The 21,485-nt window shown below is 38.1% G+C and overlaps 9 protein-coding genes across 9 annotated transcripts; 4 read left to right on the top strand and 5 right to left on the bottom strand.

Moving 5' to 3' along the window:
• Positions 1-315: 315 nt before the first annotated feature.
• On the bottom strand, positions 316-3,069 carry Cbr-xpg-1 (the record flags this gene model as incomplete). Its single annotated transcript, XM_045240572.1, is given in 4 exon segments — positions 316-1,017; positions 1,067-1,227; positions 1,280-2,309; positions 2,320-3,069. 4 exon segments carry the CDS (start codon positions 3,067-3,069, stop codon positions 316-318), a joined length of 2,643 nt encoding a protein of 880 aa, XP_045094933.1.
• A 363-nt stretch (positions 3,070-3,432) lies between these two features.
• Positions 3,433-6,170, bottom strand: Cbr-tre-1 (the record flags this gene model as incomplete). The annotated part of the gene is made up of 8 exons (XM_002640112.1): positions 3,433-3,573; positions 3,623-3,913; positions 3,965-4,682; positions 4,983-5,075; positions 5,119-5,219; positions 5,266-5,489; positions 5,998-6,098; positions 6,142-6,170. The coding sequence occupies 8 exons, from the start codon at positions 6,168-6,170 to the stop codon at positions 3,433-3,435; spliced, it is 1,698 nt and encodes a 565-aa protein (XP_002640158.1).
• A 704-nt stretch (positions 6,171-6,874) lies between these two features.
• On the top strand, positions 6,875-7,298 carry Cbr-dad-1 (the record flags this gene model as incomplete). Its single annotated transcript, XM_002640113.1, has 2 exons — positions 6,875-7,085; positions 7,168-7,298. 2 exons carry the CDS (start codon positions 6,875-6,877, stop codon positions 7,296-7,298), a joined length of 342 nt encoding a protein of 113 aa, XP_002640159.1.
• Positions 7,299-8,189: 891 nt separating this feature from the next.
• On the top strand, positions 8,190-9,966 carry CBG12661 (the record flags this gene model as incomplete). The annotated part of the gene is made up of 7 exons (XM_002640114.1): positions 8,190-8,300; positions 8,351-8,475; positions 8,574-8,751; positions 8,803-9,007; positions 9,063-9,431; positions 9,477-9,584; positions 9,632-9,966. The coding sequence occupies 7 exons, from the start codon at positions 8,190-8,192 to the stop codon at positions 9,964-9,966; spliced, it is 1,431 nt and encodes a 476-aa protein (XP_002640160.1).
• Positions 9,967-10,245: 279 nt separating this feature from the next.
• On the top strand, positions 10,246-11,417 carry CBG12662 (the record flags this gene model as incomplete). The annotated part of the gene is made up of 4 exons (XM_045240589.1): positions 10,246-10,324; positions 10,370-10,620; positions 10,672-10,841; positions 11,129-11,417. The coding sequence occupies 4 exons, from the start codon at positions 10,246-10,248 to the stop codon at positions 11,415-11,417; spliced, it is 789 nt and encodes a 262-aa protein (XP_045094934.1).
• A 1,180-nt stretch (positions 11,418-12,597) lies between these two features.
• Positions 12,598-14,769, top strand: CBG12664 (the record flags this gene model as incomplete). The annotated part of the gene is made up of 6 exons (XM_002640116.1): positions 12,598-12,751; positions 12,798-12,898; positions 12,946-13,389; positions 14,108-14,350; positions 14,405-14,542; positions 14,587-14,769. 6 exons carry the CDS (start codon positions 12,598-12,600, stop codon positions 14,767-14,769), a joined length of 1,263 nt encoding a protein of 420 aa, XP_002640162.1.
• A 586-nt stretch (positions 14,770-15,355) lies between these two features.
• CBG12665 lies at positions 15,356-16,676 on the bottom strand (the record flags this gene model as incomplete). The annotated part of the gene is made up of 4 exons (XM_045240604.1): positions 15,356-15,637; positions 15,684-15,927; positions 15,971-16,028; positions 16,550-16,676. 4 exons carry the CDS (start codon positions 16,674-16,676, stop codon positions 15,356-15,358), a joined length of 711 nt encoding a protein of 236 aa, XP_045094935.1.
• Positions 16,677-17,036: 360 nt separating this feature from the next.
• CBG12666 lies at positions 17,037-18,338 on the bottom strand (the record flags this gene model as incomplete). The annotated part of the gene is made up of 4 exons (XM_045240608.1): positions 17,037-17,343; positions 17,392-17,615; positions 17,837-18,212; positions 18,259-18,338. 4 exons carry the CDS (start codon positions 18,336-18,338, stop codon positions 17,037-17,039), a joined length of 987 nt encoding a protein of 328 aa, XP_045094936.1.
• A 185-nt stretch (positions 18,339-18,523) lies between these two features.
• Positions 18,524-21,139, bottom strand: CBG12667 (the record flags this gene model as incomplete). Its single annotated transcript, XM_045240615.1, has 10 exons — positions 18,524-18,593; positions 18,639-19,066; positions 19,117-19,357; positions 19,402-19,554; positions 19,605-19,858; positions 19,885-20,083; positions 20,128-20,641; positions 20,690-20,803; positions 20,849-21,014; positions 21,074-21,139. 10 exons carry the CDS (start codon positions 21,137-21,139, stop codon positions 18,524-18,526), a joined length of 2,205 nt encoding a protein of 734 aa, XP_045094937.1.
• Between the last annotated feature and the right edge of the window lie 346 nt (positions 21,140-21,485).

Below are 21,485 nucleotides of genomic sequence, written 5' to 3' on the forward strand. Positions count from 1 at the left end.
CCGGGCCAGGGTTGCAATTTAGGCTCCGCCCCTGACTCCACCCACTTTTCTCCGGAGTTTTTTTTCCATGGAAATTTTTTTCTCTGGAATTTGCGGGGTCTCGACCCATCGCGGTGCCGATTCGGAGAAATTAGGATTTTGGAGTAGGAAAAGAGCGAAAAGGACATCTGAAAAAGAGGAAAAGATTGAAACGAGAAATGGAAACGCCTTCTAAAATCTAAAACAAGTACGGAAATACGAAAATATGATCGCAGATCGAAAAAAGTAACCAAGTATCAATTTGCATTAGAGTTTATTCATAGAATTGTTACTAAATTATTTACAAAAGTCGTCGAATGAATCATTTGAACTACTGTCCTCGGAGAGATTCAGCTCTTTCTTCTCCGTTGTTTTAGAAATCTTCGCCCCGCCTCTTCCTCTGCCACGTCCTCTTCCTCTTCCCCTGCCATGTGTAGCTTTCTTCTTCTCCGGAGGATTCCTTTCCTTTTTCTTGATTTCAAGCACTTTTATCTCATCATCTTTTTTCTGATCCACCAATTTCTCTTCGTCCAGTGAAACTCCTTTTGTTCTCTTTCCAATCTTTTCTAGGGCCTCAACGACCTTTTTCGACCATTTCAATTCTAGAGCACTGTCTAATTTTTGAGCGAAGAACCGATCCAACCTCATCTGACTCCGCCCACCAGCTTGTAGAAACTGATTCCATTTTACGAAAGCATTAAAAGAGTTTTGCTCTTCATGGTGTTGTGTTCGATCTGGCCACTGAAGGCGTTGGTGGAGGATCTGGCGGATGAGTGGAATGTTCATCTGACGCCATCGCAGTTTTTCGGAAGAATCATCTACGGTTGGATGAAGATATGCATGCACCGCATCTTTATTGGAACACACATTTTCAATCAGTTCTCTCTCATTCGCTTCCGTTACATGTCTCTTCAATATCAGAGCTTTCCGACTATTGAAACGTTTTTCATCTGGAGAAGACAGAAATAATTGTCCTGCTTTTTCCAAAAGCTGCAAAATCTGAAAAAAAATTAATTGACAGAATGTGCAGAAGCTAATAATCGCGAACCCTGTTTTCAATAATATCAATTGTTTCCGATTGATCATTCCGTTTTTCCACAAACTCTGAAACTAGTTCTAGAGCTCCAATAGCACCCACTTTGACAAGTCCCGGACAATAATCACCTCCAGCTAGAATGGCGATTGAAATGTAATCTTCTCTTTGGAGACCTAAAATATATGGGCTAGGATACAAATGAAATGTAAAATAAGAACCACTTACAAAAAAGTTTACAGTTGTCTCGGTTCGCTGCGGTTTGTTCTCCGTATCTCTGAACTCGTCGATTCTTTGCAAACATATGTCGATAGACATGTTTCACTCCAAAAGCCCAGACATCACTATCATCGCTAACAACTCCATCTACTAGTCCAAGCTTTTCCAATTCTACACACTGTGCTTCGGCTTCTCCTGGCGCCTCTATCCAAGGGATTCCAGCATTAGTGAGGAATTCTTGAAGGTCTCTATACAGTTCTGGAGTTCTTTCATTATCATCGTCATAATTCAGATGAATATAATCATCTGTTAGATTCCTTTGAGCTGCTGACGATGTGGATGGAATATCGTTGCGCTGCGGATCCCATTCTTCATCGTCGCTGTCTGGTCTGTGCTTTTTAAGAATTGCCATTTTTTCATCTAAAGCTTTCGACGCAGATTCGAAAAGCGCTTTTTGAAGAGCCATTTCATCATCACTAACTTCAATCAAATCGTCCTCTTCTTCTTCTTCTCCTCTTCTCCTTCTCTCTTCTTCTTTATCCTCAATAATTTCCGTTCCATAGTGTTGCCTAATTCTTTTTCTAGCAATCGCTTCCAACATTCCAGATTTACTTTGATATCCTCTTTCCGTTTTATCAATTAATCGCTCTTCAATTCTTTCTACAATCTCTTCTCTGACGTCATCTGGTGTCACTTCTCGACTCAACTTTTTCCCACCATACTCCACATTAAAAACGTCAAGAGTCATCTCTAATGGTGGCTGATATAGACTATCAAACTCTCGTTTCAGTTCCGGCTGACATTCTTGAATCTCATCGCTGTGCGCATATTTCAAAACGTGGGAGGTTCCATCAGGTCCTGTCACATTAATTTTATCAGAAGAAAAAGCACCAGAAGATGTTGTATTTGATTTTGCTAGCTGCTCAATCTGAGCATTCAATCGACCACGCTGGAGAAGTCTTTGCATTTGGAAATTGCTGAAACTTTTCGAATCTTGCGGAATCTGAAATTTTTTTGGTCGATTTTTTAAATTTAAGTTCTAAACCAACCATATCTGGACGAAGTCTGCTATTTCTCATCACTTCTCGTTTCTCTACTAAATTTCGAATTTCCATTTTTCTAGATGGGAACATCTTCTGATCAGGCTCTTCCTTCTTCACTAGCGTTTCAACAATTACATCACTATCGTCTGAATCTTCTTCTGAACTTTCAATTTCGCCATAAACCAATTGATCGTTTTGATGGGCAGATGGCAAATCTAGGTTAGTGCTTGTAGATGGGATATCTTTATATACATCGCTAAGAACAACTTTTTTCGAAGGACTGATAACTTCTTTGATAGCTTTTGAAAGTGCATCCTCATCCAATCCACCAGATGCGATCTCCTGGAAATGGATCCATTTTTTAAACAATGGAGTGGCAATAAAAACCTTCAATTTTCCCATTTTCTTGGGATTCGTCAAAATATCGTCATCATTTTTTCGCTTCTGTCGTCTTGATTCCAAAACTTGCCTCTTCAAAACCGGGACTTGTGGTCCATCAAAAACAAAAACTGGGCGAATTTTATAAAAGAGAAGTTTGGAGAGGCGATTCACGAGGAGTCGTAAATGAGGAAACGGTTGGTCTGATGGGTAGGCGAGTTGAGCTTGATAAATCCAAATAGAAACATCTACAAATGAATTGTTTTTATATTTTGAATGATTCATAATACCAATCGCTAACTTCTTTCCTTCAAGACACTCGAGTGGAATCTCAGTGGCTGTTGGTTCAATGATTTTCCATAAACCGGCGATTCCCATATTTAGCTGAAAAGGCTGATTTTTTTATTCCAAGATTCGAACAAAAGTAAAAGCTCATCGGAATTCCTGTAGATTAGAAAACTTGTCAGCGAACATTTAAAAAAATTTATAAACTATAAATGCAGTAAGTCGACGAAAAATGACCCGAAGGAAGACAACAATTTTACAAAAAAGGAAAAATGAACCGGAATCCTTTGGAAAAAAATGAACAGGTTGATATATGAAGTACAGAAAAAGCTAAAGTACAGGCAATCGTTATGGCAACATGTTCTTAGAAAAATAAAAATGAATCAAAACTTCTACAGGAAAAATCTATTAACATGAATTTCTACGTGTGAGTAGGGGATGAAAACCTAGGTAAATCTAGGACAAAATATACAAAATGATGACTAGGAAAATGATATTCGCCGAAGCAAATGTGGTTTTAGTAGAACTGGAAGCAAATTGATCTCCATATTTATCCAGAAGATCCAAAATAACACCATTGGTCCATCCGAAACCGGTCTGAAAATATATTTCAATTTTTTTCACAGAATGGAAAATTTTGGTTTACCTGGACTTCATACTCTCCTCCACCTCCTCCAGACGTCTCTTCAGTATGTGGAGTAACATTATATTTTTCAAACATGGCATGAGTTCGAATAAATGACTGATATGTTCCTGTTAGCCATGATGTAGCCATTTTCTCGGCAACTTTCATCAGTTTCAGATCTCCAGTTGTTCGGAAACCTTCGATTACCATATGGATCATAGGTGGCCATGCGTTTTCTTTATCCCATTGCTGGGAACTTCCCATTGCAAGAGATGTTGGAAGACCTTTTTTGAATTTCAATACACCTTGACGCTGAAATTCGTTTTTTTTTTTTGCTTTCAGCTGAATAGAATAGAAACTGACCTCCAAGTAATCATGAACTCGGTGTGGGATCTCATCGTCTTCATCATAGCACTTGGCATAGAGTGGAACTGCATTCGAGACGTAGTATTGATTAGAATGAGTCTTTAACTCAATATCATAATCGTACCAAATTCCATCTGTTTCATTCCAATGCAACTCTCGCATTTCTTTCTTTGCCCAAGTGTATCGCTGTTCGAACACTTTCACCTTTTTGAAATTACCAGCGATTTCATAGAGACTGGCAAGGATTCGAGCATTGGCACACATGAAGGCATTCAAATCAGCTGGGACGATACTCCATGTCCTGATTGAATCCATCCGATGCATGGTATCTCCATTTTGAGAAAACCAGCGAGTGGAGAAATCCCAACCAGTCTCTGCAGCTGAAGCGATTTCACTCCACATCCGAATTTTTTCGGCTTCTGACTGCAAGTGTTCTGCCAGCTCAGAGTCTTCTCGATACGATTCTGGTCTTGGAACTTTCAGTTTCGCTTTGTATTGATAGTAAGGGAATTGTTTGTTGCCTTCCTTGTCTGTGAACCATTCTTGGCGGTTTTTAATCCAAAATTCGTATTCCTTATCTAGCGTTGGAAGGATTTCCATAACGAAATCGAGATCTCCTGTGCTCATGTAGTATTCGTAAACCATTGGAGTGAGAAGTGGTGGCTGAGAGCGAGTGAGGTAATAGACACGACCACCATTCGGCACGAAACCATGACTGAAAAGTATCCATCAAATAGTTCGTCTCCCGATTTTCAAATGCGCAATTTCCCCTAATGACTTCCAAATGTACCAAGGACATTCGTACCACACCTTAATTCGAATCAGAAAACGAACATTCTTTTCTAAATCGGTCATATGATAATCGCATGTAAGAGACTGTGAGTCCATCAATCAATTCTTATCAATAGGTGTCATTTTGACGAAGATTGAGAATGAAAACGAGGAACATGAGTATCGCTAATCTTTCTGTTGGTTTTCAAAACAGAAAAACTCCACTTTAAGAAGAAGAACTTACTTATCAACCATGTATCCTAGATTTTTGATAACTCCGCGGGCAGTTTCGTACATCTCCGAGAAAAGAAGCCCTTTCAATATCCAGAATGTATCCCTAAACAGATAATATGATTCGAAGCATGGAAATATTCAAGTACCAGTAATAAAACTCTAAAAATCTACCTCCAGGAATGATAAAGGGATGTGGCACATAGAGTAGTGAGTAGTGATCCTGGCGATGTTTCACATCATCTCGCACCTGGAATGTTAAGAATTTATATTCAGAATCAGTTTTAGATGCCAACTTTTCTGCATAGATCTTTCCAAATCCGATGTAAATGCAATGCCCATCTCCGATGATGATAATCATGAATGTTCAAGAAATTCGAAGGGAAATCCACCCAATCTGGTGGGAACCATTCAACCAGTTCACTTCCGGGCGGATTGAAATGAGATGTTACAAATTCTCGGAGAATAATCATATCGGATGTTCTGTCTCCCAGTTCGTCGAAATGTCGTAATGTCGTAACTGAAATACAAAGAGGCTCATAAAAACAATTACTATCTTCATTTGTACTCAAAATTCTTTGCTTTATGAGATAGAACATCAAAGGTTCTCTAGAAAAACCGGTCAACTTTGAAGAGCTTATCTATCTCATTCTCTTAAAGAATTTCGAAGTTTTTTTTTTGAAAGTCACGTGGAGACAAGTAGTTAAATTATCTCTTTCCGACAGAGAACCCAAAAAACCAATTTTTAAAATGACCCCTTTTCAATTACTGTTTTTAGAGGTAGATTTCACTGATCTTTGACTTTTCCCTGCAGCGTTCTTCGGATTCGAAAATTTCACATCTCCATGGAGCTTTTTTCAGCTTTCTCAGTAGATCTTCTAGATATCAAAGTTATAACTCAGTGTCATCTCACACCTCTGCTACTGCAGAAACAGGTTCTAAGGCAACAAAGATAACGAATGAAAGTGTTTTGTTTTGATAAGTTTTCTGTAGAACTATGGATAATTTTTCGAAATCAAAATCTTTACTTGGGTCATATTTCAAAGACATGTCGACAAAATGTTTCGAATCCGGAAACATGTGCGAATCTTGAACTGTTTGTAAGATTGGTCCATTACAGTAGATCTGCCTGCAATAACATGGTTCGATATATTCGTTGTTTGATAACTCACGCTAGGAGGTTGATTACAGTGTAAAGCATTTTTGCCTAGAGTATAAAGAGTACAGAGATGTTAATGACAGGGGCTACACATTCGGTCAGACACTAATTCGAAGTAGTGGGCGGAAAATTTGACAAAATATCTTCTATGTTTTCTCTGTTGTCAACAGATTGCCCTCAACGTCTCGTGCCTCGAGAGAAAGTGAAAAAAATCAGCTAAAATGATCATCCGTGCGGCGCCGCTGCAAAAAACTGCGCCGCATGTTGCAAGTGGGCGGAGTCGCTTGCGGTCCTACAACGACCGCGTTGGCAAAACTATGAGCTCCTTTAAACGCCGCCCAGCTGGCTTTTCAGCTTTTCAGCTTTTTTGAGTGTTTATCTCTGGATTTTGGCTCTTTATTTGAAAAAATAAATATATGATTTATTACGGTTGTATTCTCCATAAAAATGTGTTCATGAAATATATCTCAGATTTTCCAACCGGAAATTTTGCCTTGAAGTTTTTCCATGCATTGACTTTTCTTTTGAATGATTTTTCTGCATAATTTTCTTTGTCAAAGTAGTTTGCTATAGCCGCACAACAACTGAGAATCTTCCTGCAAAAAAATAGAGCCGAAAACGGCATTTTATTTTCTCAATTGCTTTTTTTTTCAAAATGTATACATAGTTTCAATTGCATCTTCCTCTAGATTCCGTTCACTTTTTTCTCTTATTTTATGAATACATATATAACAAGTTTTTTCAGAATGGCGGCTCAGGTGGTTCCAGTCATCGCAAAGTTGTTGGACGACTACCAAAAGACAACGTCTTCGAAGCTCAAAATCATCGATGCCTACATGACATACATCTTGTTCACGGGAATCTTGCAGTTCGTCTATTGTCTACTCGTTGGTACCTTCCCATTCAACTCGTTCCTCTCTGGTTTCATTTCGACTGTCACATCATTCGTCTTAGCTTGTGAGTTGATCAATTCAAGAATGTATTTAACCGCGGATGAAATTTCTTTTTCCAAGTTAGGATGAAATATTTTATTTTTCAGCATGCCTCCGAATGCAAGTGAACCAAGAAAATCGATCCGAGTTTTCTTCTGTCTCACCGGAACGCGCTTTCGCTGACTTCCTTTTTGCCAACCTCATCTTGCACCTCGTCGTTGTCAACTTCTTGGGATGAAATCTTCATTTGCTTTAAAATGTATTTATTCTTTTTGACTCAATTCCATTAATTTATTGCGTTGCTGCCCGGGGGTCTCTTTCCTTTTCTGTGTTATTATATATTTAATAAATATGATCTGGTCAACCCTTCTGACGATTATTGTGACAGACTGCGTTTTCACCGCTTCCATAACTGATAAGGCTAATATTGCTCAATGATATATATTTGGATCGGTTTCAGGTTGAATCATGCTGTACATGAAGCCCGCCCGTTTCTTGAAAAACGCCGCCACCAACCCGAACTAGTAAGTTTTTAGTTCTTTGGAAAATTTTGATCAATACTTCGGACTGAATCTACTTGACAGTGTATCTGCTCATTGCCAAATCACTGAGAAATCTCATAGAGTACATATTAATTTTGAAAAAAAGGCGATAAATGCAAGTTGCAACAAGACGAACGTTTTCAGTTTCAAATCGTATGCGGCATACGGAGGATCCGCTTTCCTTATGGCCATCTACTTCTGCGAGTGGAAAACTGTCGGACAGTACATCCCACTCTGGAATAAGCGTTACGTCGAATAGATTCTTCATCATTTATGCAGATCGTCGATTGATTTTATAGAAGAATGGATCTGTTCATTACCTTCTATGTTTAGACTATTGTAACTGGATAAATTACTTTTTCTATCAATGTCCTTTTAATAGTCTTTCGAAATATGCACCATAGCAACTAGTGGATTTCGAAACCATGACTCATCGCGCATGCGCTACTGACTTGAAAAGAGAGTAATTCAGGGAAGAGACGCAGACCACGAGTCTTGCTTTCGTTGTTGTTGTTGTCGGAAAGGGCGCCCGTTTTTTCACCACTCGGTTATTTTTTCACTCGTCATTTCAAATCGAATCTTCAGGAATGTTCTCTATTTTTATGAAAATTCCGGATACTGCTCAAGTTGATGCCGTTTTCTCCGAAGCGTATGCTTCAATAGAACAGGGATTATGCTATGATGAAGTTTCAGACTGGGTAAGAGTTTGATTTAAAAAAAAAGAGTTCTCATTTCGTTTGTAATTCAGGAAAATACGCTGGCGATGTATGAAAAAGGAATTAATCTGATAAAGGAAGGGGAGAAGATGAAAAATGCAAAAAAGAGCGAAATGTGGAAGATGCTGCAGGAAGCGAAGCCAAGTGTTGAAAAGCGGTGACTATTTTTTTTCCAATTGTTATTATTCTGATCAGAACGTTCAGTATATTCAGTTCTATCTTGAATAATTTGCTAAAAATATAACAATTTTCCAGAATTCAAGTTCTCAAAAAAGAAGGACCCCGAGCACCGTCGTCGGAAAAGATAAAAAAAGCTGAGGAAAGTGTGGAAAATGAAAAAGAAGCAATTAGAACGCAACTAGATTCATTTGGATCTCAAGAGGCTGATTTGATCTATTTCTTGCCAGAGGGAGTTCAATTATTCACTATCGATGTATGTTCAAACAGTTCAATTGAGTATTTTAACATTAATTTTTGCTTTCAGGCTGAGAAAACTACTGCTCCGACAGCTCCAACGTCCCTCCAAATTCTTCGTTTCCCGAAACCAATTGATAATGGACCGTCTTCGGATACTCTTGCATTCATTCAAGTTGGACCATGGGTTTATCCACTGATGGGTCCCAAAACTCCAGTTCTTCGTAACGAAATTGGAGCATATGTTTTGGCCAATCCCACACCTGAAAATCCAAGTAAGAACATTTACTCTCAATAGTATAGGTCACTATCAAAGCGTTTTTTTTTCAGATATGAATGTAGCTATTCTTCTCTCATCGGATATTGAGCCTCGCCTCGTTGAAGAACTCAATATGGTTCTTCGAGAGTTCACAGACTTCAAGGAACAAACTGAGGCAACTGTGGAGCTCAGCAAAGACGAAAAGAAGAAACTGTCCACTCAAGTAGCTAATTTCTTGATCAAAGGCGGTCAGAAAATAGCATGGGGCGTGGAAACAACTACTGTGAAAATTATATCAAGAGTCGAGGATAATGGAGAGCAATATAGAACTACTCTCGTGGCCACGGACAAGCCTATGCAAGTATCGCCAGTTGTGAAAGGAAGTGTGGTTTATATGCACACAGGAACAAAAACAGTTGCTAAGTGTACTAGATATTTATGTAAGTTTTATAAAAAGTCAACAATTTGATCACTTAAGATTTCAGTGGACAAGATAGGAGAGATGGGAGTTTCGGTTGGAAGATCGCTTGCAGATAGCGCTCAACGAAGATTCGGAGATGGAAAAACTGGTGGACTTGTGTCGGGAACTATTGGTAGGTTTATAAAAATTGGGTTTTAATTAAACCATGTTTGCTTTCAGAAGTCCTCGGAGGTGGCATCGCAGGTGTATCAACTGTCTGGATGAGTTTAGAGGATGGTTCACGTCACTTGTGCCGGAGCATCGCCAACCAAACCGTTCAAAATGTCAAACTGAAATATGGAGATGATGCATCGGACACAACTCATCACGCTCTGTTTGCTGCAGGCCATGGAACCCTCGCTGCTGCTCAACTTTGGGATTTAGGACCGAGAAGTGTGGCTGGAAGAATGGCAAGAAAGGCTGGTATCCAAATGGTGTCTGATTTGCATCACAGTCGGCATGGAAGTCAAGCCAGCCAAGGAGCTCCAGCATTAGAAGCCAAGAAAGCCCTCTGATTTTCTAAATGTATTATTCTGATTCTTAATATTTTTTGTAACTCGAATGTACTCATAAGGTCCCCATTCCACTGAATTTATTGCCTCTAATTAGTACGAAGTCCCACCCAACGAATTCCTAAACTTTTTACATCGAATATACAGTTTATTTTTCGAATAAATGTGCAATTGCTTAACCTCCAATCCAGAGCTGAAAACGGTAAATTCTAAATTATGCTACCTTTCCTATTGTTAAACTAGAAACCATCAGAGGAAACCATCAGAGGATTTTCCAGCAAAATGGCGCCAATTCAAAAGAAAAATAAAATCATCAAAAAACGGAATAAGGAACCAGTTGTTGAAGAAGTGAAAGAAGAAGGTATCGATTAATTGTTGCTAAAACCAACCTTGTTTTTAGTTTCAGAAGATTTAGAGCCAACGAAAGAGGAAGAAGAAGCAGAAGTTAGTGACAATGAGGATATGGATGAGGCGGAAATAAAAGAAGAAGAAGAAGATGATGATATGGAAACAGAAGCGTTCGAGGATCCCGAGCAGAAGCAGAAGAAGACTGGAGTTGTTTATTTCTCCATGATTCCCCCGAAATACAATGTTGTTCGGATCCGAGAGTACTTCGAGAAACGCTGTCCTGGACAAATTGGACGCATTTTCCTAGCGGTATTTCAACAAAATAGTGATTTTTCTGATGCTAAAGGAATCTATTTTCAGCGCAACAAGCACACGAAAAACCCACAAAACAAGTACTCAGAAGGTTGGATGGAGTTGAAGAAAAAGAAAATCGCAAAAGCAATCGCTGGACAAATCGACAACACACCGATCGGAGGGAAGAATAAGGATCCAGTCTCCAGCATGCTCTGGAATATTCGATATTTGTCTGGGTGAGTTTTAGGCTCCATCACTTCGAAACCGCGACGCTTCGAACCCGTGGTAATACAGGTGAACGAATAAATTTCAGACTACAAAAATAATAATTTTAGGGTTTTCAAATATGCTTTCTCTGATAGAAAGCATTCCGAAAATCGAAAAAAAAACCGAATATTGATGTTCTCAAAAGAAGGAAAATTCTTGAATCTTTGGATTTTCAGATTGTGTTCTATCAGAAAAAGGGTTTCAATGTGAACTTTCAAATACACAATGCTCTTCATAAACAGAGAAATCGCTTCAGATTCAAATGGGTGCATCTAATGGAACAGCTACAGTACGAAAAGGAAGTTGAGAAACGTCGTATGAATGTGGAGGTGGCTCAGGCTCGTCGCATTGCTGCTCACTTCGAAGAACAAATCGAAAAAGGAAAACATTTGAGAAAACTGGAGGCGAAGGTGAAGGCGTCAGGTGGAAAGTGGGATGCATTCCAGAGAGATGTTGAACAGAAAAAGACGATTCGGGTGAAGAAGGAACGATCGAAACAAGTGAACACGGAGAGTAGTGAACTCATGAATATGATCTTCAAATAATTTCAATTTTTATTGTTTTTGAATTTGTTACTGTTTCTTGTTTTCTCTGTTATGAACACTTGTTGATTATGGATCCCTCTATATATTAAAAATATTATAAATGGAGAACGATTCAACAACGAACAACTGAGACAAACGAGAATAATGAAAGGAGAAATCGAGCAAGCATTCACGTTCTTGAAGTATCAGGAATTGGATCCGGCGAAACAGTACGCGAAACGTTCGTCGGAGAGAATCTTGAGCTAAATATCAAAGCAACCGGCCTCAATTCCGATGGAGTACTTGTGGAAATGTCCGACTGCCGCAATATTCGTTTTCATGTTCAGTTATCAGACAGTGCTCTTCTTCGACACGAATCTAATGTCGATTCTCATCTTCCAAAAGTTGGAACCGGTTGTGGAACTATTTCTCTCAAAGGATTATCTTCTGGAGATGCACGTGTCAAGGTTATTGACTATTTTTCAGGTGTCTCGTGTTGCTTCTTTTGATATCTACCCTACCACAGAATTGAAAAGCGCATTCGAGAATTCTCCAATCGTTCATCTCCCCGTCGGGGCTCAATTTCAACTGAATGTCGTCCCACGGGATGCTCGAGGACGACGTCTGGCTGCAGCATCAAACAGTATAAATTTCAAATTACACAGGTTCAGTAGAACTTTTTTGAATTTAGACATTGTTTTTTTTTGTAGAACGCTGGTGAACGCGCAAGGAAACATCGTTTCAATTTGGGACACTCCCTATCAGTTCGAACTCGCTGTATTTCTGTTTCGATACGAGTTCGGAAAAGGAGCGGTTCTGATCTGAATTAGTTCAATTTCGTTTTGCGTTCGATTTGGGGAATGATCGAATGCTTCAACAGTAACTCTTAGAAAGTTCTACCGTAACCCTTTAAAAAAGATAACCCAACTGGGAGGAATTTTTTTTTCACGATTCTTGCAATCGTAAATAAATAAATAAATAAATATGGTCTTCAAATAATTTCAATTTTTATTACTGTTTCTTGTTGTTTCTGTTATGAACACTTGTTGATTATGGATCCCTCTGGAAAAAATTGACCTAAAAAAAATTAAAAATTGGCGTGACTTTCTGAGTACGTAGAGCTTTTTTTCTTTTGGTTGCCACATGTGCAGATGGACACCCGAACCCTCCCAAAGCAGCTAGCATTCGTACTCCCCGAACAATGTCTATCCTCTCTCGAGCTCTCCGCTTGAATCACTCACAACGTCTTCTTACTGTATCTTCGTCCCCATTTTCAAAAAATATTAGAGGAGACGATGTGACTTCCTACCCGCTTCAAGTGCTTTCAGAGCAGGAGAATTCTTTTGTAAATACTGGTTAGGAACGTATTTCTAGATTTTCGAATTACTTTCGTTTTTCCAGTTCGCCGTTTTGCAACTGATGTCATCAAACCAGTTGTTAGAGAAATGGATGCAAAGTTTGAAATGACTGAAGCAGTTATCAAAGGATGTTTTGATAACGGAGTGAGAAGGGAATTTCTAGAAATTTCTAGAAAAAATGTGATTTTCAGTTAATGGGAGTGGAGATTCCTGAGAAGTATGGTGGTCCTGGATCGACGTTCTTCGATGCAGTTTTGATTATTGAAGAACTCGCCAAAGTTGATCCTTCAGTTTCCGCAATGGTAGACGTTCATAATACTCTCTTCGTTCCTCTTATTCTCCAACTTGGAACTGAAGAACAGAAACAGAAATATCTCCCAAAAAGTGTAACAGGATCAGTTGGTTCATTTGCTCTTTCGGAAGTTAGTGCTGGATCGGATGCATTCTCGTTGAAGACGGTCGCCAAAAAAGATGGAGACGATTTCGTTATCAATGGCTCAAAGATGTGGATTACGAATTCTGGACATGCGGAGTCTCTGCTTTTGTTTGCCAATGCGGATGTATCAAAGGGATACAAAGGAATCACATGTTTCATGTTGGATATAAAAACCAAAGGATTAACTGTCGGCAAAAAGGTAAAAAAAGCTATTTTTGGTGTTCCCAGACAAAATCATGTTTAGAGCTCGTTTCAAATTGAATTGTTTAATTATTTCGAAAAAGTTCAAAATTCATCAAAGAAAAACAAAAGTTAAAAAATTAAACAGGGAGGTGAGAAACAGGGAGGTACAGTACCCCTTCCGAAAAAAACCATTGAATTCTTGTAAAAATCTACAGTAATTCTTCGAAAAAATCTACCGTAGCCCTTTAAAGAACCATTAATTACCTCAAAAAACACTGATTTCTTGAAACTCCATTCGAAAGATCTTTACAGTAACCCTTTGAAAAAAACACCGGCTTTTTAAAGAAAAATCGTTTTGAAAAAACACTGACTTTGAAAAGAAAAACTACCAAAAAACTACCGTAACTCTTTAAAAAGTGTACCAAAAGTGTTGAAAAATCAAGTTTAAACCTTATTGTAAGTTATGTTCTAAAAATCTACAGTAACCCACCAAAAAAACCATTGAACTCTCGAATACATCTACAGTAATCCTTCTAAACCCTTGATTTGTTGAAAAGTCTACAGTAACCCTTCCACTGGGTTGCCCAGTGATTAGCAATATTGGCATCTAATTGTTTATCAAATTTTTAAATTAGTCAAAAATTTCAGAAGTTGCTGTTTTGTTATGACTGACCTTTTTTCAAATAATGAGCCTAATTTATGGCTGAACCTGAAATTTCTAAATAACTGTTCAGGAAGACAAATTAGGAATCCGTGCTTCTTCCACTTGTCCCATTCATTTTGACAATGTCCGTGTCCATAAATCGGCAATCTTGGGAGAGTTTGGAAAAGGTTACAAGTACGCAATCGAGTGTCTGAATGCTGGAAGAATCGGAATCGGAGCTCAAATGTTAGGATTGGCTGATGGATGCTTCAATGAAACAATTCCCTATCTTCAACAGAGAGAACAGTTTGGGCAAAGAATTATTGATTTTCAGGTGACTTCTGAAGATACAGTGAAGATACACCTAATTTCATTCATGACTTTTCAGGGTCTCCAACATCAAATCGCTCAAATTCGAACTGAAATCGAAGCTGCACGTCTTCTGGTCTACAATGCTGCACGTATGAAGGAGCAAGGACTTCCATTCGTTCGTGAAGCCGCAATGGCTAAACTCTATGCTTCTCAGGTTTTCAGAAATCATATTCAAAAAATGAAATATTTAATTTTTAGGTAGCTACAAATACCACTTCAAAGTGTGTCGAATGGCTTGGAGGTGTCGGATTCACAAAAGATTTTCCAGTGGAGAAGTACTATCGTGACTGTAAAATTGGAACAATCTATGAAGGAACTTCGAATATTCAATTGAATACCATTGCTAAACTGATTGATATCGAGTTTGAAAACAGAACATAGAGAGAAAATAAAGTATTTATTTATTCTGATAAATTAAATTTTACTGATGACTTCTGTGCATTTTTGTATGTAATCTACAGTATCCTTTTGAGAAAATTTCTACAGTTATCTTTCAAAAAAAATCAACGATTCATTGAAAAACTGATAAACTGATAAATATCGAGTCTGAAAACAGAACCTAGAGAGAAAATAAAAAAATATGATAAATTAAATTTTACTGGTGACTTCTGTGCATTTTTGTATGTAATGTATGTAAAAGAAAAATATGTAAAAGAAAAAAACCATGTATGTACAAGAAAAAAACCATTGATTTCATAAGAAATCTACAGTCACCCGTTGAAAATTCTACAGTGCTTTTCGAAAATTACAGTAACTCTTTGAGAAACACTAATTTTTGGGAAAGAACCTGCTGTAGCCTTTCGAAAAATCTACCTTAAAAATTGATTTCTTGAAAAATCCACAGTAAACATTAGAAAAATTTACAGTAACCGTTCGAAAAAATCTGCAGTAATCGTTTAACTGATAAATATCGAGTCTGAAAACAGAACCTAGAGAGAAAATAAATAATTCATTTATTCTTGAACAGTCAAATTTTACTGACGAATTCAATGCACTTTCTAGTGTATTCTTCTGGTTTTTCCCGAAAATGTGCCACATGTTCAGTGTCTCTAAAGTTGACACTATCCACATCACATCCTCTCCTTTTTTGTTCTTCTATAAACTCCTCAAGACCTCTGAAAGGGATCATGGAATCTTTTTCCGAGTACAAGAAAAGTTGTTGTTTTGGAAGTTGAATTTTGTCATGAATGTACCAGTGGAGAAGAAAGTTATGACGAAGGGATGGGAAGATTCTGATAATTGGACTGATCTGAAATTTTCAGCTTAGAATTTTAATTCAACTTTAGGCAGTTTACCAAAGCATCCCTAATTGCGTTGAGCAATTGGAAAATAACTGCTCTATTTGAATCGCTCATATAGTTTACAGATGGTCTCGATAGCATCATTGCTTTCCCATTCTGGTACGGTAGTGTACGGGACGGAGCACTATCGAAGACAATTCCCTCAAGTCTTTCAAAGAGTTTTGGGTTATTTGAAGCTTTTGCCAGAGAGATTAGGCCTCTTATTCCATTCATTGAAAACGAGTGAATAACAACAGGTCTGCAATTTCTTTGAATTTTTTAAAAAATCTGTAATTACTTACTTGTCCTGAATCGAATCCACAACAGGAAGAATCTTTTTACCGATTGAATCATTGGGAACTTTGAAATGGAACAGTGGAGGACAGATTGAGATCACATTGAACCTAAATTTATTTGACGCGACATACATAGTTTTAGATTAAAAAAGGAACCCTTTGTCAGTGTAAATGTTTGTATATTTTTTCAAATGTTTTGATGCAGCACCAGCCCATCCGATCATCAGTATGACTGGTTTCGAGGAAGTGTCTAAAAGTTAACTTTTATCATTTTGGCATGCAAAAATTGGAGCTGTTGAAGAGAAAATCGGGTTTCCACTGCCGAAGGTCTCATGACGACAACTACCGTAGCCTAAAAATAATTTCATTTTTCCGGATTTATTTTCTCAATTTTCGTTCGTTTTCAGTCATTTTTTTCAAAATGAGACTTTTTTTATTCTCCGACCGACAGTGAAAATCGAGAAAGTAAATCATGAAAATGAACATTTTTAGGTTTGTTGTCGCTGTGGGACCTTCGGTCATAAGCTTTTCTCTTCCACAGCTCCGATTTTTTTACCAGAATAATAAAGCTTTTTGAAAGCTTACCTTGTGAAGTCGTTGTATTCGCATTATGATATACTACCTCAGATTCTGGGACACGACTGAAGAATATACTTCTTTCCGGGATTCTCTGACTAGATGATGTGGCAAGAAGACGTCGGAGAAGAATCATGTGAAGCTGCAGAATGCGGGTTTAGAAATGATAAACCTATTGAAAAGGGTGGAATCGTGTTGGCAAAGGAAAAAAAAGGAAATTCACATCCAAATTTTTGATCAAAGAACAAGAATAACCTAGTCATAACACATTTGCACCCAAATTGTAGTTTGTAGTCGGTGAGAAACCCCACCCCCCTGTGATCATTGATCTTGTGGTCAGTGATGTAGTAAGGTTGTTCCACGAAAAAGAGCTTACTTCAACTGATTACCTTTGCTCCCTAGAGATCCCAGAAATGCGATAATTATTTATTACAAAAAAGAGAACACTGGTAATGGTAAAACAACGAAAAAATGTCTAGAAAACGAAACGATTAGATTAGTAATCATCTGGATAGTCTCCTTCATCATCGAAATCCGACTCGTAAAGCCCATCAAGCATTTCGTTTTCAGGATCCCAATCGTACTGGTATTCGCCGTTCTCGTCATCATCGAAATCATCATAAAAATCGTATTCAGAAGAATCATCATAGTCCGATGGTGGTGGAATGATTGTCTTGTCGCCATTTTCAGTCCATGTTCGGAGAAGGGCATTTCTGCCGACTTCCAAACGAACGCTTCCATCGCTGACACGCAAATAAACGACTGGCATTTTGTCATCCAAGAGCCGGTTTTCATAATATTTACTGTAAAAAAATGCTCAATGTTTTTTTTCTGTAATTCGGAAAAAGTACATGTCACCCCAATCGTCGACAGCTTCAAAACCAGACGGACTGAAAGAATCGAGATTCCATTTTCCAGGATTTTCAAGGCAGAATGCAGATTCAGCCTCTCTTCTGTTGACGAATTTTTCAATGAGACGATAGACCATTTCTTCCGTAAGACTCGTAGATTTCAAGAATATAACGGATGCTGTCAAAGAACAAACATCTCCAGTGATGATCGAGTCACACTCAATCTGAAACTTCATTCATTTTTGTTGTTTTAAATTAATAAAATTTAAAAAAAACTTGCTTCCACATTTTCCAGTTTTTTCAAAATGGAATCTTGGCTGCCGAACAATTCGAAACCCTCGGTTTCTTTCACTTTCAATTCGTTTAAAACACTGGTGTCACAGTGTTCCATGAATTTCCACATCATTCTTGCCGCGCCTGATCCGCTCACTTGAATAGCTCTTACTCTCAGAATCTCATCGCTGTTTTGAACCAATTCACCGAACTTCTGCCCCATACCATCAGCGTTATCAGTTGTTTCAATTATCAAGTTTCCAATTGTCACATTTTTTTGAAGACACATTATTTTGAACCAGTTCACTGCTTCACAGATTGGTTGGGAGTCCTCGACGATAATTTCACTTCGAAAAGCCTGGCAGATTCGAGTTCCACCTGTTTCAGTTTCTTTGAATTTCAGAGTGTATTCATCTTTGAAAAGTTTGATAACGAGTTTTATGAAAACTCCATCATTCGGAAGTTGCTTGATTCTCACGGACGGTATGAATAGTTTCGTAGTAGCAACGACTTCGTTCATTGCTCTTGAGGAAGCACGAAGTCTACACCTGAAAATGAACCCCATGATGTGACGGAGTTTAAATTTCTATTAACCTGGTGATCAAATCACACTTTCCCACCAGAAGTCGCTGCATTTCAGCTGGCAAATCTTTGAGTTCGTAGGTTTCGGTCATCTGAACGAAATTTGATCACTGATAAAAGATAAAAGATTTTAAAAAATCATCCTGAGCTTTTGAGCAGGTTTCAACAACATCGTATCAAGAATTATTTTTCAGTTTATCTCAACAAATTAATTTTTTAAAAACAACAGAAATATTAAAAAAGATACAGAACCGGTTTCATTAAAATTTGAGGATTGTCAATCACTATCACTACTACTGGACCCGCTAGATAATTTGATTTGTTTCCTTTTCGCAGCTTGGCGGATTCTGAAAAACAAACAAAGTAGAAAATTAAACATTTTAAAAACTTACAATGCTTTAATTTCTCCAGGCTTCATGTTTCTCAACTTGTTTCCCTCTGGAACTTCTTCATCTGACTCTGAATCATCCGATGATGATGATGATTCACTGGAATCATTTATATTCCATTTCACACCTTTCTTTTCTGCTTCTTTTCGTATCATTTCTTGTATTTCAGCTGGTCTCATTGTGCTCAAATCTATTTTTTTCAGTTTCTCTAGACTTTTTGATCTCGCGGCTCTTTCTGCTACTGTCGTTGCTTGCAAATCTAATTCTTTCTCATATCGTTCTTCTTCTGAGTCTTCATCGTCACTGGAAGAAGAAGAACAGGAAGAATACTCATTCCATGTATTCTTCCGGTTGCGAGCGTTCTCTTGAAGAACTTTGAACGTTTCGGAAAGGATTCTCTTAGCATCCATAGCTGACTTCCGGCTCCGAGGCTGAAATTTCCGAATAATAGGGTAACTAAATCTTGCACACTTTTAATCACCGTCTGAGATTCGCTATCTGTTTCTCGTTCGCTTTTGCAGGGAGTCGTCACATCAGAAAGATATGGAATGTTTAATTGTATTCTTGAATTCATCAGGTTTATTTTTGATTCCAATCTTTTTCCAGCGATTGAAAGAATTCTGCAGGGTTCGTCGTGTTGATCTTCGTCGGTGTATTTTTCTTGTCCCATCAGCTGACATGCCTTTTCGTTAAAGACAACTGGACGAAGTAGACAAGTTTTACTGAAATTAGAGATGGTTTAAGATGGCGATCATTAAAAGTCAACCTGCTATCAACCATAAATCCGTGTAGTGTAATATGGGGTAGAAAATCGAAACGGTTGAAAGACCGATAGCAGAATCCACAAATCACGGTGTCTCGCGAGCATTCCTTCGGAAGAAAGTAGTATTGCTGAGGTAGCATATAGTCATTGGGATCTCTTTAACATTTTCCGATTTTGTTAATTTTCAGAATCTTCACAAAACCAACCTGTTGTTGAATGTGCCTTCACCTCGCAATGTGTATTCAATTGGTGTGAATGCTCGGAGATCGAATGAAGCTAACATTTCTCGTTGAATAGACTTCCACTCATAAGATAAGAATTCTTCTGTGAACAGCATCCTATGACGTTCTTCGATGTGTCGCAAGGCGAACATTCTCAATATAATGAATGTTGCAAATGTGGTTGCATGAGCGCGTGGACAGAGGCAACATCGCCATTTGAATTCATCCCGACGAGAGTTCTGATTAATACAAATCAATATAGCACAAAACCTATAACAATATTCTCACTCACAACATATTCTTGAGAATACAAAAATAGCTGTTCAGGAAAACGAAATGTGTGCTCATCATCGTTGTCGGTGGTTTCTTCAACGATTTCCTTTTTGATTTCCTTCTCTGTCAGCATTTCCAAATTTTCTGTTTTATTCGGGCGTAATAAAGTGAACGACGTGCTTGAAGAAACTCTGAAAAGTAAGGATTTATAGCGATCATATGAGTGTAATCTTACGCTTCTAGAGTAGCATGAAGAGCTAAATTGAAATGAGATTTGATCGATTTAATTGGTACAAAACTGCAACAGACGAGACAATATCTGTCATCGCTTCCTTCGATTTGATTTCTTCTTTTCACAAAATTAATGAAGTTTTCTCCATTTTCCAGTGGTGGAATGTTCACCGTGTAGTATGATAAATAGCTTCTGTCAGGGACTTTCCGTCGCTGTTGTGCTATCTCCATCATCGCTCTCACGTCAAAATCACATTCATCGTTCAAACAGAACCATTCAAAGTTAAAGAAGGCCGGATCGTTTTCAGTGATCTCGACGAAATGGGACTCTTCTAAATGTGAAAGAGCATATGCTCTCATACTGATCGTCTCATTGAACCCCATTGCTGGTTTCTCTAGGCAAAAAGGACATTTCCAATGTATCTTCGAACCGTAAAGACGAAAAATTCCGAGATATCTTCTATTTTTGTAATGATTCCACAATCTCAAAGAGTACCTTCCGAAGTTGCTTAGGATTACTGTAATAAAACGTATTTAGTTATCAAAATTGTTTTCTCACGACTCACCATCTGTGGAGGACAAAGACAACCCCCAAAAACTCGAAAACGCTTTTCCTGTATCAATTCGAAGCTCTATGAGCGACTTATCGATGAAAAACTCAGTGGGTCTTGGAGCTCTCGCTGAAAAAATTTGAAAATATGTTAACTAAGATGCAAACGACTTACTGTGAAATTCTTTGACATGGCTGGTCTCATCTCCAAGTTTTACAGGCATGATGCACGTGCGACATTGGGTGATTTCGTTTTCATGGCTCAATGCGTGCATCAATTGAGCATCTCCATTTCCTTCTACTATTTTTGAACAGTACCCGCAGACATACATCAGTTCCAGCTGAAAATTTGAATTATTTTTAAAAACATTTTTAAAATATGAATAATAAGGCAAATGACCTGTTTCAGTAATTCATTATCCGCAATACTAGTACTTTTAAATCTGATCCTTTTCTTCGGTGGCATGGTTACTTCAATTCCATATATTCATTAGGTTAAGCAGCCAGCATTTTCGCTCAAAAAATTGGATCTACGAGCTTTTCTCTGCGTCTCCTCACTCTACAGCGTGTGAGTGGGGCGCGTTTTCTGTTCAGCTTTGCGCGGCTTTTCAAATATATTTTTTCTGTTGTGAACCAACCTTTCAAAAAAAAATGTATACACTTTCCATATTTTTACAGATTTTTTTCAGGTAAATGTTAATTAGCTGCTCTAAATCAGGATTGTATTCCTTTGAAACGTACGTCAGGAAGCTGTTTCAGCTCTAGACTCTCGAGAGTTCCAGAGCTCCAATAGCTGCCTATATGATTTTCAA

Source organism: Caenorhabditis briggsae (assembly GCF_000004555.2).
Source record: "Caenorhabditis briggsae complete genome, chrI, whole genome shotgun sequence".
In the NCBI taxonomy this organism is placed as follows: domain Eukaryota; kingdom Metazoa; phylum Nematoda; class Chromadorea; order Rhabditida; family Rhabditidae; genus Caenorhabditis; species Caenorhabditis briggsae.